The sequence below is a fragment of the Colletotrichum graminicola genome (assembly GCF_000149035.1).
Source record: "Colletotrichum graminicola M1.001 genomic scaffold supercont1.22, whole genome shotgun sequence".
Taxonomy (NCBI): Eukaryota; Fungi; Ascomycota; class Sordariomycetes; order Glomerellales; family Glomerellaceae; genus Colletotrichum; species Colletotrichum graminicola.
The window spans coordinates 115289-140807 of record NW_007361026.1 but is presented as its reverse complement, the minus strand read 5'-3'; the positions used below and the strand labels follow the sequence as shown (position 1 = coordinate 140807).

The 25519-nt window shown below is 53.7% G+C and overlaps 7 protein-coding genes and 1 non-coding gene across 8 annotated transcripts; 2 read left to right on the top strand and 6 right to left on the bottom strand.

The window, feature by feature from the left end:
• Positions 1-908: 908 nt before the first annotated feature.
• Positions 909-2444, bottom strand: GLRG_06085 (diacylglycerol kinase catalytic domain-containing protein; the record flags this gene model as incomplete). The annotated part of the gene is made up of 1 exon (XM_008096770.1): positions 909-2444. The coding sequence occupies one exon, from the start codon at positions 2442-2444 to the stop codon at positions 909-911; it is 1536 nt and encodes a 511-aa protein (XP_008094961.1).
• A 725-nt stretch (positions 2445-3169) lies between these two features.
• On the bottom strand, positions 3170-3263 carry GLRG_13153. Its single transcript has one exon. It is a non-coding gene; the product is annotated as a tRNA-Leu (tRNA).
• A 469-nt stretch (positions 3264-3732) lies between these two features.
• Positions 3733-5811, bottom strand: GLRG_06084 (N2,N2-dimethylguanosine tRNA methyltransferase; the record flags this gene model as incomplete). The annotated part of the gene is made up of 1 exon (XM_008096769.1): positions 3733-5811. The coding sequence occupies one exon, from the start codon at positions 5809-5811 to the stop codon at positions 3733-3735; it is 2079 nt and encodes a 692-aa protein (XP_008094960.1).
• Positions 5812-6446: 635 nt separating this feature from the next.
• GLRG_06083 (uncharacterized protein) lies at positions 6447-7277 on the bottom strand (the record flags this gene model as incomplete). Its single annotated transcript, XM_008096768.1, has 1 exon — positions 6447-7277. The coding sequence occupies one exon, from the start codon at positions 7275-7277 to the stop codon at positions 6447-6449; it is 831 nt and encodes a 276-aa protein (XP_008094959.1).
• Positions 7278-9484: 2207 nt separating this feature from the next.
• Positions 9485-10117, top strand: GLRG_06082 (uncharacterized protein; the record flags this gene model as incomplete). The annotated part of the gene is made up of 1 exon (XM_008096767.1): positions 9485-10117. The coding sequence occupies one exon, from the start codon at positions 9485-9487 to the stop codon at positions 10115-10117; it is 633 nt and encodes a 210-aa protein (XP_008094958.1).
• A 4130-nt stretch (positions 10118-14247) lies between these two features.
• GLRG_06081 (uncharacterized protein) lies at positions 14248-14439 on the top strand (the record flags this gene model as incomplete). The annotated part of the gene is made up of 1 exon (XM_008096766.1): positions 14248-14439. The coding sequence occupies one exon, from the start codon at positions 14248-14250 to the stop codon at positions 14437-14439; it is 192 nt and encodes a 63-aa protein (XP_008094957.1).
• A 1451-nt stretch (positions 14440-15890) lies between these two features.
• GLRG_06080 (uncharacterized protein) lies at positions 15891-17533 on the bottom strand (the record flags this gene model as incomplete). Its single annotated transcript, XM_008096765.1, has 6 exons — positions 15891-16247; positions 16374-16696; positions 16745-17026; positions 17095-17147; positions 17217-17424; positions 17473-17533. The coding sequence occupies 6 exons, from the start codon at positions 17531-17533 to the stop codon at positions 15891-15893; spliced, it is 1284 nt and encodes a 427-aa protein (XP_008094956.1).
• A 1489-nt stretch (positions 17534-19022) lies between these two features.
• Positions 19023-19364, bottom strand: GLRG_06079 (uncharacterized protein; the record flags this gene model as incomplete). Its single annotated transcript, XM_008096764.1, has 1 exon — positions 19023-19364. One exon carries the CDS (start codon positions 19362-19364, stop codon positions 19023-19025), a length of 342 nt encoding a protein of 113 aa, XP_008094955.1.
• Between the last annotated feature and the right edge of the window lie 6155 nt (positions 19365-25519).

The window sequence follows — 25519 nt, the reverse complement described above, 5'->3', positions numbered from 1 at the left end:
AAGGGAGAGAAAACAAAAGGCATAGAGGCAAGAGGAGCATCATGAACGTCATGTCACAGATTTCAGTTGCCTTGGGGCGTCGAGGCGAACAGCGTTTGACTTGGGTCTGCAAATGTAATGAAAGTTTTCCGAAGTTCTACACCGATGACAACCCCCACCAGAGAGGTTGAGGAGTGATAGCAAGGGTTGACTCGCAAGGTCTATGTATGAGCAAGTGTGTTTGTGTATGGTTATGGTCGGCTTGTGGTCCAAAACTATAGACATTGAGGACCATTACGAACAAGACCGCATCAAAGTTATAATAAGCAATCAATCGCCATAATACAACGCCTATCGTGACTGTGTCGAGTGTCAACTGTACAAGCCGCTTTGCGTTTCGTTTGGTCTGACCTCAACACGGACTCACTCTGCTGCCATATCTCCGTCTACATACAGGCACGATATCGCACCATTGGGTTTGTTAGAAACGAAAAGAAAACGCAACGTCTATTCCGCTCTGACATCTGTGAGGCTTCCTACTCTAGTGACTGAAACCGCCATCATGAAAACAATCACACAATGTATGGACTACCCCTATTCCCATACGACTGAATCAAATAGCAATTCCTAAGAGGATGTTACCACATATGTGTCTTCACGTCAGAGTGTTCAGCTGTGATGGAACAGACGACACTGATCTATATAATATGACCTTGTCGCCGAGAATAGCGAGAAGCAGTGGGCTTGTTATCCCTAACAAGGACGCTGATCGATCTCATTAATAGTTGAAACAGTCATTCAATTTATCATTTCATCATCTGTAGGAATGCAGCATATCGTCACCGCCGAGACGTATCGCCTGGCTATCCTCGGCGCCATTCGTTATCGCCCGCCTCACTGATGCCGGCGGTTTTTGCAAAACCTCCCGTCTACAAGATCGATCGGTCGGCAAGGATGTTGAACAACGGCCTCTTCAGTTTGGAAACGGCCATCCACCCGCTCTCGGGAATCTCCACAATGGTCCCGTCGACGCAGACCTTCCTCCACCGGGGGTCGGCCTCCCCAGTCGTCACACGCAGCTCCTCGGCGTCCTCGTACCCGAGGTAATCCTCCCTCCCCTCCTCGTCGGCCCACCGCATGCCCACGTGGGAGCCCTGGTTGTAGGCCGCCATCATGATCTCCATCGTCTTCTCGCCGCCGACAGCGCCGAAGTGCACGAGCTTCAGCCGGCCCTGCAGCGGCCCGCTGCCGGGGGAGATGGTGAACGTCTTCTCTAGGTTCGATACTAACGCCGCGAGGGCGTAGGCGAACTTTCCCCGTGCAACGGGACGCGTGCCGCCATCTGGACCACGCACCTCCACCTTGGCGGCGTATGCGTGGCTCTCCTTGAGCAGCTCCTGGGCCACCATGCCGAACCGCTTGTCGCCGTGCTTGCGGTACTCGGGCGTGTCGCTCTCCCAGACGAGCTGCGCGTGGAAGCCGTAGCTGGCGACGACGGCGCCAAAGAGGTGGTCGACGCTCGTGTCGTGGCGGGACACATGCTCGGGGCCGTGGGCGCCCGGGTCCGCCGTGTAGGAGACCAACTTGGAACCCGGGGAGAAGGAGGCGCGGAAGGCGGGAAGCGGGGCCGGGACGCCGAAGAAGAGAGTGCGCAGGCCGAGGACCACGGGCGATGGGCCGGTCTCGGCGTACAGGGGCTTGTGGAGAGAGTGAAAGGCGGCGTTTCCGGTGCCCAGCGGCAGGAGGGCGAGGGTCGGCAGAACGGTTACGGAATCCGTCTCCTCGCATCCGTTGAGGAGGTCAACGATGCCTCCGTCACCACTCAGGAGGACAATGGTCTCGGTCTTGGCAGGGGAGGCACCGTTCGATGCGGTTTGTGGTCTTGCGGCCCACCTCTCTTTCGCAAAGCGGCGGACGCTGTCTGCGTCCTCAGTTACCAAGAGACTGTACCTGGGCTTGTCGTCATCGGCATCCTGGGTAGTTGGCCCTGGAGCAAAAGCCGACGGCCGGCCTCCGGGCAACTTTTGACCAGCGAGGAGGACCAAGGGCTGGACGACACCCTCCCAAAGCTTTGGCGCATAGCCCAGGCCGGACTTGGTGGATACAACAAAGTGCACCTCATGGCTGCCGGGCTTGGGGCTGAGATGCTCCGGGAAGCGTGAGAGCAAGAGGCCGTCGGTGAGATCGGTAGGTACTTGGCCGTCGACGACAAGAATGTCAAGCTGATAAGGGAAATCCTTGGACTCGGGGTCCTCTCGGAGAGCGCAGATGATGGGGCTCGAGGCGAGATCTTTGTGGGCAGGGATGATGAAGACGACTTCTTCCGGGCGGACGGACTCGGTGCCACGCCGGGAGGTGAAGGTCAGCTTGCCATCGGCAAAGGCGGCGTCGTGGGCACGGCGAGGTACGAGACCGTGGTCGCGGGGCTCGAAGCCTAGCGGCTCGGTGACGTCCGTGATGGTCATGTTCGTTGTACGACCAGCTAGTGGGTCGAGGGGAATATCACGGGTAGATGCAGATGCAGACACGCAGACAGTACAGACACGCAAGTCCTCTTATCGTATCTCATGGGCCTCTTGTATCAACTCCAGTACCGGGGCGGCGTTGAGGAAGGATTCGACGTCAGCGGGTGGCTTGTCAGTCACGCTGACGTTTAGGGAATGAAGGTGAGGTCGAGAGTACAGCGAGGCAGGCATCCACTCTGGAGACAGGAGTCTCCTTCAGGCAGGTTCTCCAGGCGGGCGGCCGTCAGTCAGATGTGTTCCAGTCCAGTCACCGGTTGGCTGTCATGCTCAGGAATCACACCGGATACACTGGAAGCGCAGGTGGTGAGTGTCGTACTGCCGCCGCCGCCTCATAGGTTGTAAGCAGACATGCTGGCCGGCAGACGGACCAGGTGTCGTGCACACCTTAGGTACGCTGTGAGGCAGGTGTCATCCAGCCAGCGATTGCGTTATTTCGCGGCTGCGGGGCAGATTCCTAGCGGCATTGGAAATGAACGCTAGGTAACCTGGACATCGGAGATAACATCAAGGAAGAAGGGAAGCAAGCCCCTTTGGGAGGAGATGCACAATAATAATAATAATTAAAATAAAATAAAGATCAAAAGACCACATTAACATGTACATGCCCATCCATACACATATATATATACGTATATCCATCCATCCATCAGGCAAAAAGCTCAAAATGATGGGAGCGGGGTTCGAACCCGCGCACTCTCACGAGTAGCAGAGCTTACGTAAGCTTAAATCTGCCGCCTTGGACCACTCGGCCATCCCACCCGATATGCCTGTTCTGGGATAATTTGGTTCGCGATTGTGGGCTATAGTGCGCGCTGTGTGTGTGACACATCTTTGCATCTTTCGCTTCGCCTGCTCCGCCGCGCCGAACAGAACAGCGACGTCCTCCACCATCGCGCGTCGGGTGGGGGAAGGGGGAAAGGTGGCTATTGCTTCCGACAAAAACTCGAGACTGGTTGGCCTGGCGGAAGACGGGATGCGGGTCGGTCCTTCAAGCAGCTGCGGGACTGGGTTGGCAGCACCAGAGTCAGCGTCCAGGCTTGCCAGCAAAACAGACAAGCAACAGGGGCAGGAACAGACATGTCGACAGGAACAACAGCTACCTTTCAATGCGCACTTTCATCTCTGGTATTCTGTGAGACCTCGTCTCGACTAAACCGACATGTTGTTTTCTCTTTCTCTCCCTCTCTCCCTCTCTCACCATATGGATCCCCCTCGTCCCGCCCACTCCTTACGCTCCCTTCGCCCGCGTCATCGGACCCCAGTTCTCCCGAGGGTTCATCTGGTATCGGACCAGCTTCCTCTGCTCCTTGCGCTTACCGAGCTTTGCGAGCTTGTCATCGAACACAAGCGTCTTGCGCAGCTCCTCCTCGCTCTTGTCCGTCGTCTTGTCCGTCGTCTCGGCCTCCTCCGCAGAGCCCTCCATCTCGACGTCGGCGGCGGACACCTGCGTGTCCTGTGGAGTTGCTGTCTGCTCGTCCTTATCCTTGGACTCGGCCTCCTCTTGAGCCTCTGCGTTACTCCCTGTAGACTCCTTTGCCTCGCCGTTGCTTTCCGCCTTGTCGAGACCGAGCAGTCTGTATGCCGGCATCTGCGAGTTGATGCGATCCGTGCGGACGGGTGCCTTCTGGCGAACCCATTCCCTCATGATGAACCAGATCGAATCCCACGGCGCGTCCGTCTTGACACTCCCGGGCCGGCAGTGGCTGCGGGTGACGCGGTAGCCGAGATGCTTGAGCGCGCCACGGAACATGTCGTCCGGCGGCTGCTGCGTGCTGAGAATGCCCGCCAGCCTCGACGGCATGACGAAGAAGGGGTAGTGGTCCACCCTCGCCAGCTCCTTGTCCTTGGCGTCGAGATCCGCCGCGTGCTCGGGCTCGGGTCCGGGGAGGCACTCCTCCATGGCCGTCTGGAGCATGCCCTCTATCCTCGACGTCGTTTGGTACACGTTCTTGTCGACAGTCGGCAGCAGTTCGAGGATGCTCTGGATGAAGTCAGGGTTGTGCAGCGGGCCGCTGTACATCGGGCCGGCGACGTGCATGCTCGAGCCGCAGTGCTTGCAGTGCGAGTCGGTAGGCGGGCCCTGCGACAGCCCGTGCTTGTAAAAGTAGCCCCCCTTCTTCTTGGGTGCAGGCCGTGTCCGGACCATCGGCTGCGTCTCCCACGCCGAGCATCCTGGGCAGTTGTACATGATCATCGTCTTGCCGCCCTGGTAGTTGACCGCGTCCCTCGACTTACGCACCTTGACGAACACCCGGCAGTAAAAGTCGATCGAGAGTGACAGCTGCGGCTCAATGGTCAAGCCGTACTTTGCCGCCGCGCTTGTCAGGGCATGGAGGATGAGCCGAATGCCGACCTCGTGCGAATGAAGGCCCTTGATGGGCGCACCGCCATACAGCGAGAAACACTTCTCGGCGTAGCAGTGTCCGGCCCAGTGGCTGCCGTCCGTGCAGGTGACGGCGAGCAGACCGCCATCGTCCCTCACAGCCTGGACGGCGGCGTCCAGGAAAGGCGCAGCGGTTCCGTACGGGTCCAGGTCAATGACGTCGTACTTGTTCTCCTTGCTGGGGTTGCCGAATCGGTCCCGGTTCGTCAGATCGTCCGCGATGCGCCGGTACATGTGGGCTATGGCGTCGTCGTGGCTCATCTGGATCATATCTTCCAGGCCGTTGTGCTTCGTGTTCAGCTTGATCGACTCAATCGCACTCTTGGTAAGGTCGTTGGCCGTCACCGAGGTGACAAAGGGCAACTCGTGAGAATAACGCAGCGCACGAAGACCAGATGCCGACAGAGCGTCCAGGACGGTGAAGCGAGGGCGCGATTTCTCGGGGGAAGACTTTGCCTCACCTTCGACCTTTGTGCCCTCGGCCTCGGCAGATGTCACGGGCGCCTCGGTCGTCGAGGGCGCAGCCGTCTCTGGGGCCTCCGCGCCGGTGCCATTGACACCGTTCACGGGTTCCACCGCCTGCGCCTCGCCATCAGCAATGGTCTCGGCCGCCTTGCCGTCGTCCGTGATCTGGACCTTGGCCGGCCGGTTGCCGCCCTCATCCGCGGCACCCCTCCGTCTCTTCTTATCCTTGCGCCTAGCGGTGACCTGGGCGGCCTGTACAGCCTTCCTCTCGACAACCTCTTGGCCGTACGCTCTGACAGCGAGAACAGAAAGGTCACGGTTGAACTGCTGGATCGGATTGTAAAAGACCTGCTGGCCCTTCTGCTCAACCTCGGCGGGGACCAGGATGGTGGCCTTGCCCTCCGTTATTCCTCTGTAGTTTTTGCCATCGTAGGTGATGACGGGCTCCTCTCCGCTCATGGTGTCGGTCTTGTCGCTTTTAGCAGATGAGTTGCTGCAGAATCTGATGAAAGACGCAATGGGCCTTGAGCCTGTCTGATAGCGAGGGATGACCAAACAGTCACTTGATCGGAGTGAGTTAAAGCTGGATAATGGGTGCCGTATATGGAGTTGCCGGCTCGCAGCGCGTGTGGCCAGGCGAATTGCTCCGAGAAAGTACGGCTTCAACATAAAGTCACCTCATGTGAATGGGTCACAAAAATTTGGGTCGGCTTCAATTTGGCTCACTGGAATCAAAGGTTGCGGCTGGTCCACGAGAGAAATTTCAGTGGGTCCGACTATTCTGCCAAAGGCGGTGAGTCACTGGTGACATGCTCTTCCATGCCACGCTTGCTCCACCAAGGACTCACTATCTCCGCCAAGGCATCACAGCTTCACGTCTGCAACTCGAGTCGATGTAATTCGTGGTTGGATTTAATATGATCTCTTTGCCTTCTGGATGAATCGTCAAATGCATATGAATTCAATACTCTCCTGTGCCACGAGGCTCCCTAACACCGATTGCCGCCTTGATTGATAGGTAACGACTCCGTAGTTGAACAAGAATAAGCTCCCGATAATGACATGGCCTCGAGTCGAAACTTTACTCTTTTGCTTTACTTCTCCTCCGTAGCAGCATGAGGTGAAGCCACTGAGAGTCTGGCCTCAATGATCGAGTTTGCTGCGTTGGGTGCCGCTGGTCCAGGCATGCCCGGCTTCTGCGGCTCGCCGCCTTGCGGGCCACCTGACAGAACGGAGCTCGGGGTGTAAGTCGCTGGGATGTTTGCCGAGACGGTCTTCTTGGCCTCCTGGTATAAATCGAAACAATGGATCAGAGCTTGGTCAACAGACATATGCTCAGGGACGATTCCAGTGTCGAGGATCTTCTTGAGGTGGTCTTCAACCTCGTCGAACTCGGCCTGGTCGGAGCGATAGCGGTCGGGTAACCCACTGTTGTGCAAGAGTGCGAGGATGCCAGCATTTATAGTGTTTGCAGCCGCAATTATGGTGATGGGAGTGCCGTTCTTATACGACATGGAGCCAATTGCGGTGAGGATAGCACCGAAAATGATTTGCAAGATGTACGCGACCCATCGGATGGAGCTCATGCCGTGGTACATGTAGAAGTACTTGGTACGGTGCCAGACGACATCTCGGTAAAGACCGTTGGGAATTCCCTTGGGAGGGTAGTACCAGCAAGTCGGATGGAGCGCAATGTGTCCCTCGGTGTCGTTGACGCCCCCGATACCGTGAGCAACAATAGCCCATTCCGAAGGGGTGAGGAAACGGTATCTGATTCTGCGGCGTATTTTCTGCTTACTCGAGCCCGACTGAACCGTGAAGTGGCTCATTTCTTCGTCTGACTGGTTCGAGGGACCAGCACGCGCGTTTTCGGGCGCCATCTCAGCCTCGATGCCGTCGATTTGCAGGGGAGGAAGCTCTCGCATGGCTGCAGTCCAGGACCAAGCTATTGGAAGCAGAGCTAACTGACGCAGAATCAACCGCACGTTACTAGTTCAGTATGGGTCAATGATGAAGGATGATAGGATGATCAGTGAAATACTCACACAGAACGTCGTCACAGTGGTCGAGGTGTTGCGAGATTTTGCTACAAATATTGTGACAAGTCCGCCGAACATGGAGAGGGGAGGTTGAGGACGAGGAGAGATTGGCATCAGAGCAACATGAAGATGAAGTCGAAGGTATTGCATGATAGGCTGCAGCTGCCATCGCGATGATTTGTCTTCGAAAGGCTCGCAGTACCTTCTCGGCAGTGTTTTGGCAACATATCTTGCGACGAGGCAAGAACGAAGCCGGCTCCTAGAGCATGCTCCTGTGGTATAACGTGTCTTCTTCACTCCCAGACGATAACGGACGTAGCTTATTTGAAAAGAGGAAGCTGGCCGGCGGCTCCTTACTGTGGTCCATGCAAACCGGCCGTCATCAAGGGAGGAAGCATGCACACTGGCCGAGCAACTGCTTCCATCAAAGATGCTTCCTTTTTAATTTACAAAAAGCTCCCCTCCCATGATCATTGAAATCTAGGATGGGCAAGACCTCCATCTTGTCAAAGTGGTTTCCATGGCACTGTGAGTAGATCCTGGCCCACCCATGGTTGCTCCTGCCCGATGACTCAACATCAATACACAGCCACCCGTCACTTCAACCTTGCACTTTCCCATCCAACTCGACCACGAACCATTACTTCCTGAACTAACTTGAAGGAAGCAGGTACCATCAACAATTCACATGGGGATAGTCCCGGGTAGGTAGATGCGGATTTTCTGGAGAGCGTTGCTTACCTCGATGCATCTACATACACATAAAGGGTTCCCCTCACCCTCTATCTATCCTATTGATAGTACTCCTACACGAGCATATAGATCTTGATAAGACCTCCTGTGTATGATACTTATCACAACTAATCAATCTTCTTCTAGGCCAAGTGGAATCCCTATCGTGAGAACAAAATCACCCGTGGTTCGACAGCTCGATACGATAAACCCCCGATATACCCCAATGGTTGATGACAGCAATAGCCGGCCTGGGAGGTACGTCTGAAAGCAGACGGCCTTTGCGTCTGAGACGAGCTAAATGCAAGGATGGGCACGGTATGCTTCCCAACATGGATTGGAATAGCCGATGAACATGATCAAAAGGGAGGTGGCACATTTGCCCCTCATCACATCCAACTCAGATACAGTCATATGGATTCGGTCATTTCCATGGCATAGAGCCATTTGATGCTCGGGAATTTCGTAGCCAAACAGAGAAGCTATGTTCAGACGGCGCTATAATGCATTCATTCGGCCGCTCATGATTACAAGTGGCAGAACTTATAGAATAGTGATTTCGTGCGCATGTAAGTGCATCCATAGACATTGACACAATGCTATGCAGGCTGTCTACCCACGGACGGCTCAAACCCATAGTTACGTGACATATGTGCTCTGATTCTCTCAACAGCCAGCTAGAACGCCTCGAGCAAGGAGAAATTTGCAAATCTCAAAGGCGCGGGTGAAGCCAGCGCCAACAAAGGCAGAAGAACACCGTCGCCTCAACCCTAAACCCCAGATCCCAAATCACGCGATGAAAAGAGAGAAAGAAAGAAAGAACACTCCCGAATTGCAACACGGAAAAGAGCCCTTCCGCTTCGAAAATCCCTCAGCTTTGACCCTAACGACATGACGCCCACTACGCGTCTCGCTCATGGCCCCGTCCCAAGCCGCGTAAGCGCCGTAAGCAGCTGTTTGGAGTTAAACCCCATGATTCGCCGGTGCTCTGCTTCAGCCCTGCTGCCTGGAATCACATCCCCTCCAAAAACTCGCAGTTACATCTTCCCAGAAAGCGCCGAAGGGAGCGCAGAGAAGGGACAGGGTGGAAATGACGAGTTGACGTAAAAGCAGAAGATAAAAAAAAAGAAAAAAAGAACCCCGAATGCAAGGCGGACTTCGGTGGGCAACAGCCATAACGCTGGAAGGGCATATATGCGTCGGGTTCCCGAGGCGGCCAGGCAGACAGACTCCGAAAGTGTCAATGTACAGCCACAATCTATACAAAGCCCTTCGCAACCCGAAAGCTCATCGGCTGGCTGCATCGGTCGCTCCGCCCATCTCCTACCCCGTACCAACCGACTCGCCCCGTCCTCTTCATAATGTGCATCCCTCTTCCACGCAGGCACCGCGCCCAAACCAGCGCCTCGCCCTTCAAGAACCTCCCATACCAACGCCTCAGCTCCCCGCCCCCAACGCCCCGGATGGCACCGAGGCACACTTCCGCCCCGGTGCCCGCCGTCGTCGCCGTCGCTCCGCCCCCGTCCCCATCGGCCCCTCGCACGGCATCCCAGTATGAGCGCCTCCTTATGGAACTGCTACCTTTCGGAGACACCGCGACCTTCCGCGACTGGCTCGACGGCCCGTTCGTGCGCGGGTCATGGGACGAGTTCTGCGCGGACTACCTCTCCCTGGCGTTACTCAGGGCCGGATCGCCCGGCGCTGTCCCGGAACCGGACAAGGCCCGCACGGCGCGGGCGGCGCGGGAGGCGCTCGACACCCGGAAACCAAAGTTTCTCGTCTACCATCCGGACAAGACGGGCTGGGCGGTCGAGGACCACTACGTGCGCTTCATCGTGACACTAATCGCGGACAACGGGCTACGGAACATGTGGTACGATCCCGAGTGGAAAAGGAATGGGCTGGACATCACCAAGGCCGCGCACGAGGTGCTCGTCCTCCTCAAGGCGGCCATGGTGTACCCGGACCCGAACCCACCCAGTTACTCTGCATGAAGACGCTTGTTCTTTTCTTCCCTTCTCATCAGCCTTCTTTCTGTACTTTCCGTCTTTGATTTGAGCGCCTGGGGGCTGCAGTCTATGCAAATCACGGGAGCACCTTGTCTCGATTAGCATGAATATGGCGTCCTCGAATCATACTCTTTGGCTGACCTGCCTCGAGTGGGATGGGGGGTTGATTAGGTTCCCAGAGGAGCGCCAGCCAACCGCCGACCTTCCCATCTTGAGTCCATCATGGCCAGACCAAATCTACGAAGATAAATCTCGCCGCGAGGAGCGAAGCCGCGTAGAATAAGTGTCATAGCACCGAAACGTGTTCTCGGGGTGGCCGCTCGCCGCGAACTGTCTTGTTAAAGTTTTCTTGCTTTTGGGTTTGGCGCAGAGTTCGAATCGAAATGCCGCCCTCGTCCAAGGGGGGAAGGGTCCGTTCCTCGGGCGAGGACTGCAACGCAAATGCCAACCAGGTTTTGGGACAAGACGCCAAGAGATGCGGTCTCAGGGGAACAGGACCGAGGGGAGAGGGGTTGTAGGAACTCCCTACGATTGGGTTTGGGGCTCCGGGCGGCGCTCCGACATGGAATCGAGGGCGTACCCGCCTTCGCCGGCAACTCCTTGCGACCAGATAAACGCGCCATTCCGGCTTCGATCGAGACCCCTTCAAGAGTAGGGAGGGGGAAATTCTAGCGAGATCGAGGAAGGAGAGGAAGGATGCCGGCGTGCTATGCGAGCCTGTGTCAGGATCTCACATGATAACTTCAGAGTTCCTCGAACCCCTCGCCGAGCCCCGAGGTCGAAGTGGAGAAATGCCGTCATCCTCACAAAAAAGCTTCACCTCAGGAAGGATGGACACCATGGTTGCACAATATCTTGTCGAGGTGTACTAAGATATCAGTGAAGGGGTCTCGACCATTTCTCAAGAACTTTGTTGCGTCTACCTTTCAAACGGCATAAGCGACCCCTCAAGGGGCACTGAGCATTCGAGCATGAGCCATTTCTAATCTTGCGGGGCCCCGTTTTTCGGGTTGGCATGTGATGGTGACTCAACACGGCGGACCGAATGGTGATAAAAGCGGTCTGAAGTATGGCACGGGTGTTGCGAACAGTGTAGAGAGCCGCAACCGCTACTTAGCCAACCTTCCCGACTTGCCGTAGACTTCCCGAGGCGAAACACTGACAAACCTGTCCCGACGAACTCACTCAAAGTTTGTCCAAAAATGCACCAATATTCTCTCTAAGCACACGCCACCCTCTCTACTCAATTCGCAGAGATGGAGAAAACATCAGGAGCACATATAGTCAGAGAAGAGGAAGAGGTGGGAATGGAAGTGCCGTGAACGTAATCAGAAAACAGGTTCAACATACGTTTCGTTCTGCCGTTAACACGTCGGTTACGCGTGCTCTGTTTTCATTGTTTGGGTCGGGGCCCCCGAGCGCAAACAATTTGCCAGTGCGGAAGCGACTCAAGAGCCCATTAACCGACAGAGATGAGCAAGTATTTACTCCTGTGCGAAAGCTTCCGGGGGGGGGGGGGGGGGATAAGTACCCTCCGCCCCTCTCCCAGGCTAGCACAAGCTTAGGGTTACACTTGAGAAATGCGAACATCTGATTGAGGACCAGGGTATATCCACTGCGACCATGGCTACATTTTCTAATCAACCAAGATGGACAGCGGCGGTGTAGGAACTCGCATATGTAGGACGATAATCAAGGGAGATGGCGAGCATAGCTACAGGAAGAGCCAAGATGGACGGGAACAGGAGGTAGCCACACATGGGCACGGCGGAGTGCTTCCCCGGCCATACAAAGTAAAAACGGGAACGGGGGGTGTTTTACATCAATGAGCACGCGGGGGGAAACGTGCAGGATCGCTGCAAGTCACCCGCTGCAAGGCCGACTCTGCTCGTCCTCTCGCAGCGTGTTTCTTTCCCTTGTCTTTACTGCCGTATCAAGAACAGCCGCCGGATCGTGCCTCAACAACATGGCGAGTCGGGGGCCTCTGAAGCAATGCATGCTCTCAAGACCGGGGAGACAAACATCCCACCCCCGCAGGTGAGCGGCCGGCGGTGGGGGCGGCAACGCGGGCCAGCGGGAACGGCATTTGGGGAATACACACGCACATACATGACTTGGATACTGAACGATGTAGGGCGGGGACGTAAGGAAACATTTCCGGTAGAGACAACCACAACGATGGCGCCAAGCAGCGGAACCAAACAAGTTTAGCAAATCTCAGATAGATAAATCGGTTGAATACGGGTAAGTTGTATCGTATCAGTCAGTGCATGTAACATGGGGGAGTTGGGAAGAGTCTTGGCCGAGGCATTGGGGCTTTCACCGATGGGTGCGTATATGCTGAGGGTGGGTATGTTGTCTGTCAGGTATCCGGGTTTCGTTGAGCTTGAAGAGCCCGGCACGCCTGGGAAAGGAAAAAAAGAACAGAAGGATGGAGCCAGCATTGGCCGACTGGCGTACGATCAAGCGGCATTGTGGGCTGACGAGGAGCGGGAGGCGCCTAAGATCTGCGGCGGAATCGTGCCAGGTTGGCGGTGGGAACTGGCGGTTTCCCCTTTTTGTGCGGCCTGCGACTGTGAGTGCATATAGGTACTGTACTATACATAGTATGGTGTGTGCGTGTGCGTGTATGAGCGACTCTGCTCGATGCGGAGAACACAAGCGGGCTTGGTTGCACCAGCGGCTCGGTCGATCTGCCTCCCCCAGACCGGACTTAATCTGCATCTTTTATTGGAAACCTTGGGCGGTTGCCATGGCGTGATGCGCTGAGAGGCCTCTTCTTGGTGCGGCTGGGAGAAGCCGAGGGAAAGAGAGGCTGCATCGACCGATGCGAGGCGGTTCCTCTTGTTCCTCCAGCAGAAAGAGGCGACGGCTTCGGACGACGGCATCATGCAGCAGTACTGGGTATGTAATCGTCAGGGCCGGCTCTACGTAGGCGCACCTACCACTCGACGATGTCTTGGATCGAGCTACTCGGTAGTTTCCCCCTACTTTGTTTCGGTTAGCCGTGGTTGATTCAACATCGATGCAACACACACACCGTCTGGGGAAACGAAGTCAGGCGAACGTCGGCTACCGTTCGCCATTTGCCTGAGGCGAGTCCATCCTCCGAGGGGTTGCAGGTCCTATCCTATCCTATTATGTCCTGTCCTGTCCTGTCCCGTCCTGTCGACCTGCGGGACGCCGAGTCCGCCTGACGGAAAGTTGGCGAAGAGCCAAGCGGAGTGGCATCATTCGTCCTGAGGATGAGCTGGTCCAGACTCTCCAGACTCTTTAGATGCGCGTTCTGAAGAGTTGGTCCGGTTGCGACGTAGACCCTCCTGGACCCGGAGGATAAGATGAGAACCAATTGCAGTGTACTGTATCCGTACACCACGTACAATGTACCCAGTGTAGTACAGAGCATGTGGGAATAACTTCAGGCAAGGACCAATGCCGGTGCCGAGGACGAGCGGATGGGGCGGGATTATGTCACCAATTTGGCCAATGTGAAGGGGCGCTGCAGGTACTCCATATCCCCGTCGCGGCATTAAAAAAAGGATTCGCTGTGGTGAATCAGCGAGAAATTCAAGTGTCGATAGCCTCTACTGCGTACCTAGGTGGGTAGGTACGTGTCTGTACTACTTACCAAGTAAGCCCTCGAGCTGCTGCCCTAAGGAGAGAGAAGGGTGGAAATAACCATTAGCCACACCCCCAGGCCATCCGGTCGCAGGGCTGCAAATCCCCATGGGGGCGTGCGCCTAGTAAAACGTGCTCAAAAAGATCCGGGGGAGGGCAGACAGAGGTTGAAGAGGCCAAACCTCTCTGACGGAGGGCGAGATAGTCGCGAAGAAGGCGGCGGGATGTGACAGGGGAACAGCCTTGGGAACGAGGCCAATGAAGATCGAGGCAAGCGACGTTCAGGGGAAGAAAAGTACCGCAAAGTCACTCCTTCTACAAGAATACATGGCGCCTTCCTAGGGCCCGCTGCTCGCGGCTTTGTACTGTAGCGCCAGTGGGTGGTTTTTTCTCCCTTCTCTTGGCACGATATCGCAACGTTCAAACCCCATCGGGAGAGCACATTGAGCTTGACATGTGCGAACCGCCTATCGTGCCCTGTGTGTATACTACCTGCCATGTACCTCGCCAACCTATCCACTATGCGGTCAGTATCCGTATATGCCAATGCCAACGCCAATGCCAATGCCAACGCCGATGCTCCCCCCCAATTCTCTGCCCTGACATGGAAGCAGGAGATATGGAAGATCCCTCCTCCAAAGCTAACGTCATCTTCGGTGCCCTTTGGTGTCAGTTTGGCGCACTGGTGAGCCTGGCTGTTGGCAGCAGGGTCCTCGGGGCTCCCAATTGCGGTGTACCATTCCGCCCTGGACAGGTAGGCCGTACAGCTCCTTCATGCATGTTTCGTACTGTACAGTACTGGGTCAAAAGTCTGTTTACAGCAAAAAGGATAACCCAAAGAAGAGTTAAAGAGAGGACCCATTAATAGCTGGAGGTCACTTCACAGTGCGTCACCAAAGACCTTATGTCCTAACCACCTACTGTAGCTTTTGATTGGCTGTCCTTGTTGCTGTAAACAGACTTTTGACCTAGTACTGTAGTACTATGTACAGGTATATCAAAACATATAGCAAGTGGGGGGCCCCTGGATCTGACGCCATTTTTTCCTTCGAGAACAAAATGGGACCCAAGACATGGTATAATGGACTCCGCAATCCTGTATCGTGCCTGCCTACCTCCATAGGCACCTACCTACAGGTAGGGGTAGGTACACGTATTCGTAGAGTGGTTTCCTCACGAAAATCCGCTCCTGACCTTGCTCTTCCCCAGCCTGGTTAAATTCAACAGACAAATGGCGCGTCCTCCACTCTTTGTACTTTCTCATTCTCACATCAGCCATCACGGTCCTCTTCGCCACGGTGAGCAATGCCGCCGCATGCGGACTTGCCCGGTGGTGCCCATGGAAAAGGGAAACGATAATACATACCCTGGCTTGTGTTCTCGCCCTCGCCCATAGCATATCGCCCTCGCCCATAGCATATCATCCTCTCCTTGAGCCAGCCAAGTGTACTGATGCATTCCCGACACTCGCCCTCTTAGTCACTACTCGCTCGCGGCCAAGACGCTTTCAGAGTTGGCCACTGCGGCTTACCAAACACTTGTGGGACCCCACGATGGTATCCGTGGGTATCGTACACTACGAGTTTGGGTCCATGGTTTGAAGAGCGAGCTGGCCTCTCTGGGGCTGGGGCCCCGGGCCAGCCCGGCCTCTCCTTCCTCACAGTCTCTCCTGAGGTCCGTGGTGCTATGCCTCCGAAGCTGGTTCGCGTCAAGCCGACATTTGGCCGAGTGGTGACGATGAAATTTCATGCTCTTTCGGTGGACCCGGGCCTTGACCGACCGCTTCTTATCGGTCCTTACCCGCTGAATCTCTCTGTGAGTAGCGGGGCCTCTCTGCCATCTTCGGTGGAGTTGCTCTAGCTGAGTTTTTCAATCCTTAGCCTTCTCCCCTTTCTTCCGCCTCATCCTTCCTCCCTTTTCAAGGCCTGGTGAGGCTCCGTACCATGACACACACGATGTCAAGCCTCGGAGTTGGCTCCTTGCGAGAGAATTTTTCCGTCCGTCTCCAGGGCCATACTAGGGGGGCAAGAGAGAGCCACGATCGCATTATCGATTCGTGCTCGTCCTATCCATCGGCCAGGCTCCGGCCTTTGCCGGAAGTATTCCATTGGGCCCTGCATGCCTGCCTGCCTTTGCCTACCTACTCTGCAACTTCGTCGCTATCTCGGCCGCTAATCGCTGTCCCCTCCACTTCCGCCTCGTCGCCCGTGTCATCATTGCCGCCGTCCTCGCGGTCCCCGTCCCCGTCCCCGTTGTTGTCATCTTCGCTTTCAGCGACCTGCGTCCCCAGGAGGAGGTCTTCGCTGCCTTGCCATTGTGGTGGCGGGCCGGGAAGTGCTGCGTCGTCTTCCTGAACCCACCCATATTCCTCGTCGTCCTCTTCCTCGCTGTCTGGCACTTCGAGACCGGCCTCTACCAGCTTGCGTTTCGCGCGTGGAGCATTCGACACCAGCACCGATGGCTGGCTAGTGTCGTAATGCACGCCAACCACGCCCGTCTGTTCCGCGATAAGTTCACAAGTTAGCAAAATCACTTTCTTCTTGAAAACTCTGCTTTTGCGATACTATGTCGGGTCCGTGGTTGCCCAGTAAAGGGGGGGGGGGGGGGGGGGGGGGGCACTGACCGCTTCCACTCTAAACGCTGCTGCATTCTGCATCATGTCGGGCCCGGCCTTACCGTTTAGCTTCTGCACTCCGGCGAAAGATACGGTCGACGGCCGCCCGTCCTTCCACACCCAGTCTCTGAATAGCACTACTCGTGTCGACATCCCCTGCTCCCAAATGCCAGCATTAATGGATGGGATCAAAGTGGCGCTTCGCTCTAATTGCATTCTGGTTGCGCACTGCGACAACACAACCACTGCGCAGTCTCGCGTTGCCGCTAATTTCTGCAATGCGCTGGTGATGTACTGCAGGGCTTGCAGCCGCTTCGCTGATAATCCAGGTCCTGGTCGGCCATTAATACATGCTTCTTGTCTGAGACGGGCGTACAGACCTTTGCCCTGAGGCGGTCCTTTCCGACCGTCGGATGCCTTGGGAAAAGCGTAGTTCACTAGAGCTGACAACGAGTCTATAATGACCAGAGCCGTCTTCGCTGGCAACGTTGCGGCTGTCGGACGACATAACAGTGCAACCAGGTGAGGTAAGCTTGGGCAGCTGTAGTGAGCGAGGTTATCACTGGATGGCTTTGCCGGTCCATCGTCCGTAGGTGATCGAGCCTGTTCCACTGCCTCGATCACGGCATTGAGCCGCTGGCCGCAGACAGAATACGCGCAATCTTTAAGAAACGCATCGTCAGCCTCATCATTCTCTTTCCCAGCCCGTCGTAGTCCAAGATGAACCGACCTACCCACACGGCGCCATGCCCGTCACACAATGCACTGGCGACAAGTTGGATGCTTCAAAGAAATGTTAGCCATGTATTCCCTCTGTAGAATACTACCACAAGACAGACAGTGACGTCTCACCCTAGAGCCGTCTTGCCTGAGCCTGGTGGGCCCCATATCTCAGAGACCTGACCTCTTTGAAGACCCCCACGCACTGAGACAGAATCCCGACGAGAGAAAGAAGAGACGAGCGTCTCGTCTAACCGGTCGATACCTGTGGAGATGTGCCTGCCGACACTGCCGTCTAGATCTTCCAGTGCATCCGCGGCGGACACAGTGGGTAATCGATCTGTTTTCGTTAGTCGATATCGCTGCCATTTGATGAAGATGGACCCACGAGTTGACGGTAGGTCGAAGCTGGAAATGTCTTCCTCATGAACGGAGTGATACTTTTCCATGGCTGGACTGCAGTTTACTACTATGTTGAGCTTTAGACGGGTTTGTTCTGTCACCTAAACACGGACGTCTTGAAGTTGGGGAACGGGCACAGTACGCCCAACTCCAGCCTCACACGCGCCCCACACAAATCCCAAGCCACAAATCTACTTTTCATAGGTAATGCAGGAAACTGCAAGAACAGCAACTGCCGTTCCGACGGGCAAGAGCCGTCGATGCGATGTTTCTATTGTCTTCAACTCTCATCCTTCCTTACCACGGCCACTTACCAACGACGACACGTCATCATTCGTCATTTCACTGACACATGAACCTGCAGACTGCAAACGCCATGTTCAAGCGGAAACAGAGTGCGAGAGGTGGTGCGTTACAAGAGAAACGGCCTCTGATCTCGAAACCGGAGCCCGAACCACTTCAAGGCGTCCTTGGCTTTCATTGCCGGCCATGGCAACACGTCGCGACATCCTCTTGAAGTTGTCTTTTCCTTGCGTTGGCTCTCACCAGTTCTGCGACACTCTTGGCTTGCCCTATTGGTCAGTCAATCAGTCAGTCAGTCGACACAGCCGCCTGCTTGGCCAGGTCCGGCTGCCAATGCTAGCCAAAAACAAAGCGGCTATCTTGGAACCGTCTCAGCCATTGGACCACTATGGTACCGAGCTCCCAGAATATGTGAGAGCATCTTCGAAGTATTGGTTCACCCTCGGACGACAAGAGATGCCAACAATGCGGCGGCAGCCCTGGCCAAACGGATGGAACGTGGCTCTCGGGGTTGTTTCCTTGAGTGCCCCCGACTTGCATTTGCGTCCCCAAACCAGCGATCAGTCCGCCTATCTATCCGTATGTACTATTTACTATGTACATATCAAGTCGGAATATTCTCGGGTCTCTCCGGTTTCACTGCCGATGTAACCCCACGGCCAATCTCGAGCCTCCAGCTCTCAGACTTTGCAACAGCCTGTATTACTCGTACAATCGCACGCTCCTGAACTTCCTCGTTTGTGGTTTCACCTAACGACAGCCACACGACATGTCTTCAAGACCCTAGTCATCAGTCGAACCAACCCTGTTGCTAGCAGGCCTTGTACCTGGGATTGACCACAGTTAACAGGCAGTCTGTGGATAGTTTGCATTTGCAGACCACAATTCCGCCGAGAGTTGCCTCCAATGACAGACCCCTGTCGTTGCTTCCATCATGCTCGCCAACGCCAATGAGTCTTCAGATACGGATACTGACGGCATAATCCTGCGTGGGGCAACAGGCGGGCGGGGCGGAATGCCTAGATTGAGCAAGTTCTTGATCTTGGGGCGTCCCCATGGGATCCAGGACTTCTCCGCGGGAGCATAGTCTTATTCGGCTTGAGGGATACACTAGAGCAACAGGTATCGGCAGCCTCAGAAATCGGGACCAGAGTCGCCTGGGCAGTGATACGGCAAGATCCTTGCGAAGATCAGAGACCTGTTCTGCCCAACACCGAGGGCCCGAATCGTCCTTCATGCATCTTCACAGTCAACAGTCGCCCCAGGAATACCGAGCCTCAACTTCTCAACCTGAGCGCTGCTGTGAATCTCCCTAAAGATTGCGTTACTGTTGCTGTTGTTGTGAGCAGTGGTTCGAAGACAAAATGCCACGCTTGCACGCCGGCTCTTGTTGCTAGAGTGTCCCCACATTTGGAAACATCTCCTTTGTGCCGAGGATCCGAGTTCGGGTCGGCGGAGGATGCTATCTTCTGGTAGCCGTGTGGCGATTACCCTGGCCTGGGTATTGCAAATGTCGTTCATTTCACAAGCCGGGGTAAATTGCCAATAAATACGGAGGTGCGCGTCAAAAGTCATGATCCATAGTGCCAAGACCACCCCCTGTTAATTAACAGGGGTAATTACAAGGGTGCCCTCTATAGTGAATTACAGCCACTATTTTACATTACAGCTAAGTAACTTATTTAGTTACTATTAATAATTACTAGTTACTGCTAATAGGATTTATTTACTATATTTAACCTCTAAGTAATACTTACTAGCATGCTAGCCTTCCTTATACTTATTACTACTATTAAGGGTAATAATAGCCTTAATATAAGCTAATATCTATTCTATTTATACCTAGATTTTCTCTTGTAGTAATACCTACTAGCACTCTTACTACGCTTATTTAGCTATAGCCTAGTTAGTTAGGGCGCCTTTTCTTATTATAAATCGCTTTATTTACAGCTAATAGGGCTTAATAAGGTTAAGATTAAGGCTATTACTACACTAGATAAGCTTCTAGATATTATAGGTAGTATATATATAGTAAATATAGTAGTAATTATAGGAAGGTGCTTTATCCTCTTAAATAATAGTGCTAGGTAGGCACTTATTAGTAATAAATAGGAAAAGCTTAGGTAAGAGGATCTCCTTATAGTAATAGTACTAGTTAATTCCTCTATTACCCTTACAGACTAACTTACTAGTATAGGCGTTCTAGTAAAAAGTTAGTTTATAGCTAGGGAGCTATTAGAGCTATAGCTAGGCTATCCTTTTCTCTAGTTCCTATTTAAGGCGCTTAACTAGCTCTAGATCCTTATTTAACTTCTTAACCTTAGTAGTAGCTTCTTACTATATTATAGCTAACTTAGGTAACTAGTAGTAAAAAAGGCTTTTCTTATTATATATAAAGTAACTCTAAAATATAAACTTAAAGTAACCTTTTTATTAAGTATAAATATATAACTTTATATAGGCCTTATATACTTATTACTATAGACAGTAGCTACTATAGTAATAGCCTAAGACTACTAATATTTTATTAGACTAAATAACCTTTTTTTAATCTTTAAGTAACTAGTAGTAATATACTAGACACTAAAAAAGCCTCTCTTACTTTATCTAAGCTATTAAGCTAGGCTTCTTTATTAGTTTAGACTTTCTAAACTTATATTACTAGAGGATTTAGTAGACTATTAAGGCTAAAATATCTATATTAAGCTCTCTTTATAGCTTACTAGCTATATTAGTATATATCTTTTCCTTACTATATTAGTTATAGTAAACCTTTTTAACAACAAGCTCTTTTACTATAGGTGTTACCTTCTTTAGCTAGCTAGCTTAAGGGGCATCTTTAACGTATTTAGGAAAGATAAAGAAGGTAGGAGCAGAGGGGTTAAAGCTATACTTTTTTACACGTGCAAGAATCTTATTAACTATAACTTTAGGTATATTAAGAGCCGCTATAACCTTATTAGCTAATTTACTACTAATACAGCTTTAAAAGGTAAGAATTAATACCTATAAGTAGGGGTTAATATAGGCTATAATAGTAGTATAAAGTAGTTATAATAGATAGTTATAATAGTTATTATTATAATAGTTATTATAATAGTTATTATAGTAAAATTACTCTTATAAGGGCCCTAGGAAAGCAGATAAATCCTGTTGCTCTAATTAGCTAGAAATATATAAAGTGGGTCAGGTGGTCAGGGGGTGGTCTTGGCACTATGGATCATGACTTTTGACGCGCACCTCCGTACCCTTTGTGGCTCGGGTGCCACTACCCGGGGTTGATAACGCGGAGGGCAAACGGAGTTTTCCTCAGCCTCGTTCACGTTCCACAGTTTGTGTGGGGAACTGATATCGGAACTTGGACCAGCAATTTGCGGCGCTTCAAACTGCCCGGAGTCGCTCGCTCACAGGTGAGGTCAACCAGAACATGAAGGCGCGAGAACTCGGAAGTTGCCTGCTGTTCTGGCCAGGCCAAGTCTCCGAGCCTCCGCAAACATGTGCGAATGCAAGGTACGCTCTTCCCCAGGCTTTTATTTTATCAAATAAAAAATAAATAAACGTGGGAGAATGTTACCGTCTCTTGAGTCATTGCGATTCCCCAAATCTATGCGCTGACATCATCCTTGACTTTTTCTTTTAGGCAAAAGGGACCGACTCTCCCTGGGGTAACCCCCCTTTTTTCTTATCTTTTCACATGTGATATTAAGAGGGGCATGTGTTCTCAAACCCAAAATCTTTCAACGGCACGAATTCCAGCAAACTGCGCGGTGTCTCCTCGAGGGATGTTCTCGGTGGTACCAATCTCTCTGTTTGCGTCTCACCTGAGGCAACTAGAATATGACCGATTTTCAGGCGCCACTCACATACCGCCAGCTTTGACCAAATGGATGCACAGAGTAAGCTGTCTGCTCGTGCATGTCGGAGAATCTCGGGATCTTGACCACTCCCCTCAGAAAACTGGGGACTTGGGGCCATAACAACACGACTTTGGCACCTCCGGGCGTGGCTCTGACTCTCCCCACAGCCATCTGCGTTCCATGTATCGCTTCCCCCGTATCACGCCATCCCCTGTTGATTTCCACGCCCCCCAGATAGCGCCATTTTGAGAAAGCTAGTTTCAAACACAGGCGTGTCCTGGCAAGCGCTCCGGGACAATCTTCACCCAAGCCAGAAAACACATGATACCGACAAGACCCGTCTGGACTCTAGCTCACAGTGCGCCGCTTGAAGCGTTTTGCGGGGATAGGCCGAAAGTGAAGTAAAGTCTGGGGAAGCTTGGGCAGCTCCAGTTCGGGTCATTTCCGCTTAACCGTCGAAGCAAGAAGTGGGAACCGAGTCATGACCGGCAAATTTCGTATTCCACTGACTACGAGAAACAGAGCGGCTGCATGCCCACTGATGGCACTGGAAAGCCTTTACAAGAGCTAGTTGCTTCGGCGCTTGCTACTCGGTACGCCCTTCGAGTTCAAAGCCCCGGATTCTAGAGTCTCGGGCCTTATCATCCAGCCGTTATCAGCTCGATAGGTCCAAGACAGGTTTAGAGATGTTCGGGACATCTAGGGCGCTCCTTCAGGGGCGGGGCGTCGACCTCGGCCCGGGGTTCTCTCCGGCAAGACAAAGGATTTCGTGTCTTGTTGAGCAAGACAGCAAAACCACAAGCCGAAGTGCAGTGGCATGTCGGTCCCCGCACGCAGGTACGCGTTAAGCAAGATCATCGTTGTGCCCCGCGACTATTGTCGGAGATTGTGAGCCTACCCGGTGACAAGCGTCGTGTGATGAGCGTGCGATACTTCATATATTTTACAACTCCCAAGTCCGTTACAACATGGCACGAATCTCACAGAATGCATCAACCATTATCGTAGTAGCGCGCGTTCGAAACAGGAGTGACTCTCCGTCAAAGACGGGGCTCCCTGCTTGACGACAGGCAAGGCTCGGCAACACGCCAGAAGCAGGAAAACACAACTGAGGACGACAATCATTCTCCGAGCCAAAGGCAAATTTGGACGGCGGCGATAGGATCTTTAAGAAACGACTTGACACAACATCCTGCTGCCAACAACATGCTATCCTTGAGGCATCGTGTAACGCAGAGCATCTGTGTGCAGCCAGACGTTGCCGGCCGCATAGATCGGGGCGTAGAGGATACTAGCCAGACTTTTCTGAACTATGACAATTACGTCTCCAACAAGCCATTGGAAGTTGTTGGAGTTACTTGACAAATCCGCCGACAACAAACTGGTCGGCGCAACAGGCCCCTATCAGATTCACTTGTTTCCATCCTTTAACAGACATTGAAGGTCATTAAATCACCTCATCATGTCGCCGTCACATGCCATCACTTTCCCCCCCTTTTATTCCCAATCGTCGCACACAAATACACACGCTGACTGGAACGATATGTCGCAGCTTGGGCTTTCAGCGTGAATAATGGGGTTGGCATGCTCCAGAATCCAGAATAGAACATGAGTCCCGTAGGCTCTTACGCCCGGAGCTCACGTCCGAAAGGCCAAATGGCTTGGGCGTCAAGAAGAAAGTATGGGGATGAGCAGATCTCGCGGGTACCCAAATCTCGGGACAGGGTCTCTTGGAGCCTCCCCGGGATTCCTTAACAAGCTTAGCGCCTGGGACTGCACGGGGATCGACTGTACCGGGAAGGTAGGTCACCTGGAAATGGCAGTTGGACGATGGGCTATCTGTCCATCCGATGCCATTATAGGATTGCGGACCTGATACTAGCGACGCCGCCTGCAGATCTCAGGTCTCCTAACGCCAATGGGAACTGTGAGCGAGAGGATGGCTTGACGGCGATGGGCATGCTAGGATAGGTAGGGCTCGTGGACACTGATGGAAGCAATACCCCCACGTTGCTGCTATGCTAGACTGAAGTCTTGAAACATCTCTATAATCGCCCGAGAGGATGTGTTCCCGTCTATCCGCCAACTGCAAGAACACAATCACTGCCGCTGGTGAAGCGAGACCGTGCCAATCCATGACCTTCGAAACAGGCGGAAAGACCAAAGAGGCGACCAAATCAGTACCAACCGAAATTTCCTCTTTCGATCTCGACAAGACCTCCGAGCCTCGGCCAACGGAATCGGCGACTCGTTGAGTGTGGCTCTCCATAGCCAACCCTAATATCTCGTTATCGTGCGTGTTCGCAGACAGAGAGGGAAGCGGACATATTGCACTCGGCCAAAGACGACCGAGGGCCACCGAGGCGTACAAGTGCCCAACCCTGTGGTCGAGATTTCGCCCAGAGATTTCTGGTGGTGGATTCACAGGGTAGGCGTGTGGGAATCTGTTCCAAGGGGAACCCCCGGATTAAGCCCTCGGCGGCTTTCCCAGCTTATCTATGGGGCGTTGCGGATCACGCAGCTTGCCTCTCGCGCTGGCGAGCGCGGAGGATGCCACGACGAGGTACATATGTTGAGTCATCCGCGACAAGGCCCTTGTCCCTTCGGAGCCTCTGGCTCTTATTTTCATTTCGCATTTATCGCTCTCGCGTTTGCCGCGCAGTGGAGTAGCGACAAGACCAGGCAAGACAAACAACAGAGACACCAAGACGCACCAACCTACAATCGAGAACGATAAACTACAGAACAACGCAGATTTCTTCACTGACCTCATTCCTTGGCCCGTTTGACTAGGTCGGCTGAGGAGCTGAGCGAGGCTGGGTGGCCCCGATGACCACGACCCCCTGGTGGTGTTGCGGTGAAGCCGGCGAAAAGTTGGATCGACATGCGTGAAGGGTCCTGGTTTGAGGGGTGTCTGGTGATGGATATGAATGACACTTTGCAAGGCTCTCATATGAACCCGTCACACACATTTTATGGCCGGGATTCGGTACCACTCCAACGCTCTTATCTCAAGGGAGGGGGCTAAAAAAGGCGCTTGACAGAACAATGACCCCCACACCTCCGTCGGGAGCGTAAAGGCGCGACCGTCAATAATATCTCTGGGCAACGGAGCCTCGCTCGCTCCTTTGATTGACACGCTGGACAATCGCAGCCAGGAAAGGGGTAGGCAAGGACGAAAGAAAGCGGCCGGTGTCGAATTGTCTCACAAAGTGACAAACATGGCCGGCACAGTTATTTCGGATCCCGTGTGGCGACCTCTCTTACGGCGGTAGGTCGACAACTCTGGCGGCCCTGCCCTGTTGCTTGGAACGGCGACAGGCTACAAACAAGGCGAATGCCTTTCCGCTTCGGTCACAGTTTCAACCTCATTTCATCGCGAGCTGAGCAAGTCGGATCGCAACGCCGCGTCAGCTCGGATAAGCAAGCTGTCTTGTGTACTGTATTACGGCCGGCACAAAGACGAGGACGTTCCTTCTCGTCTCGGAACCAACCGCAAGCTCCGGCTACAATGCAGAAGCGGCGGCCTAAACGACTGGGGGGGCCGGGGGCTGTATAGGACGAGCTCATTGGACTTCCTTTGTATGCGCTTCGCCGTGCTCATGCCATGCCCATGCCAGGCAACGGCCATGCCACAACGCGGCCCTTGATTGGCATGCCGGCAACTGACTGGCATGGCGATCCCGGGGTCGGGTTCAGGCGAATGAGCAGTGGCATCGGGGCCGGACTCTGCCTCAGCTGATGCTCGTGAGATGAAGGCATGAGAGAGGGGGCGCTCCTGGTGGAGGTGGAACGGCGCTGTTCCCCCAGATTTTGCCTCTTGCCAATAAATGCAGGCTCCCGCGGGTTCAAGGCCCAGCCCCCGTCCCACGG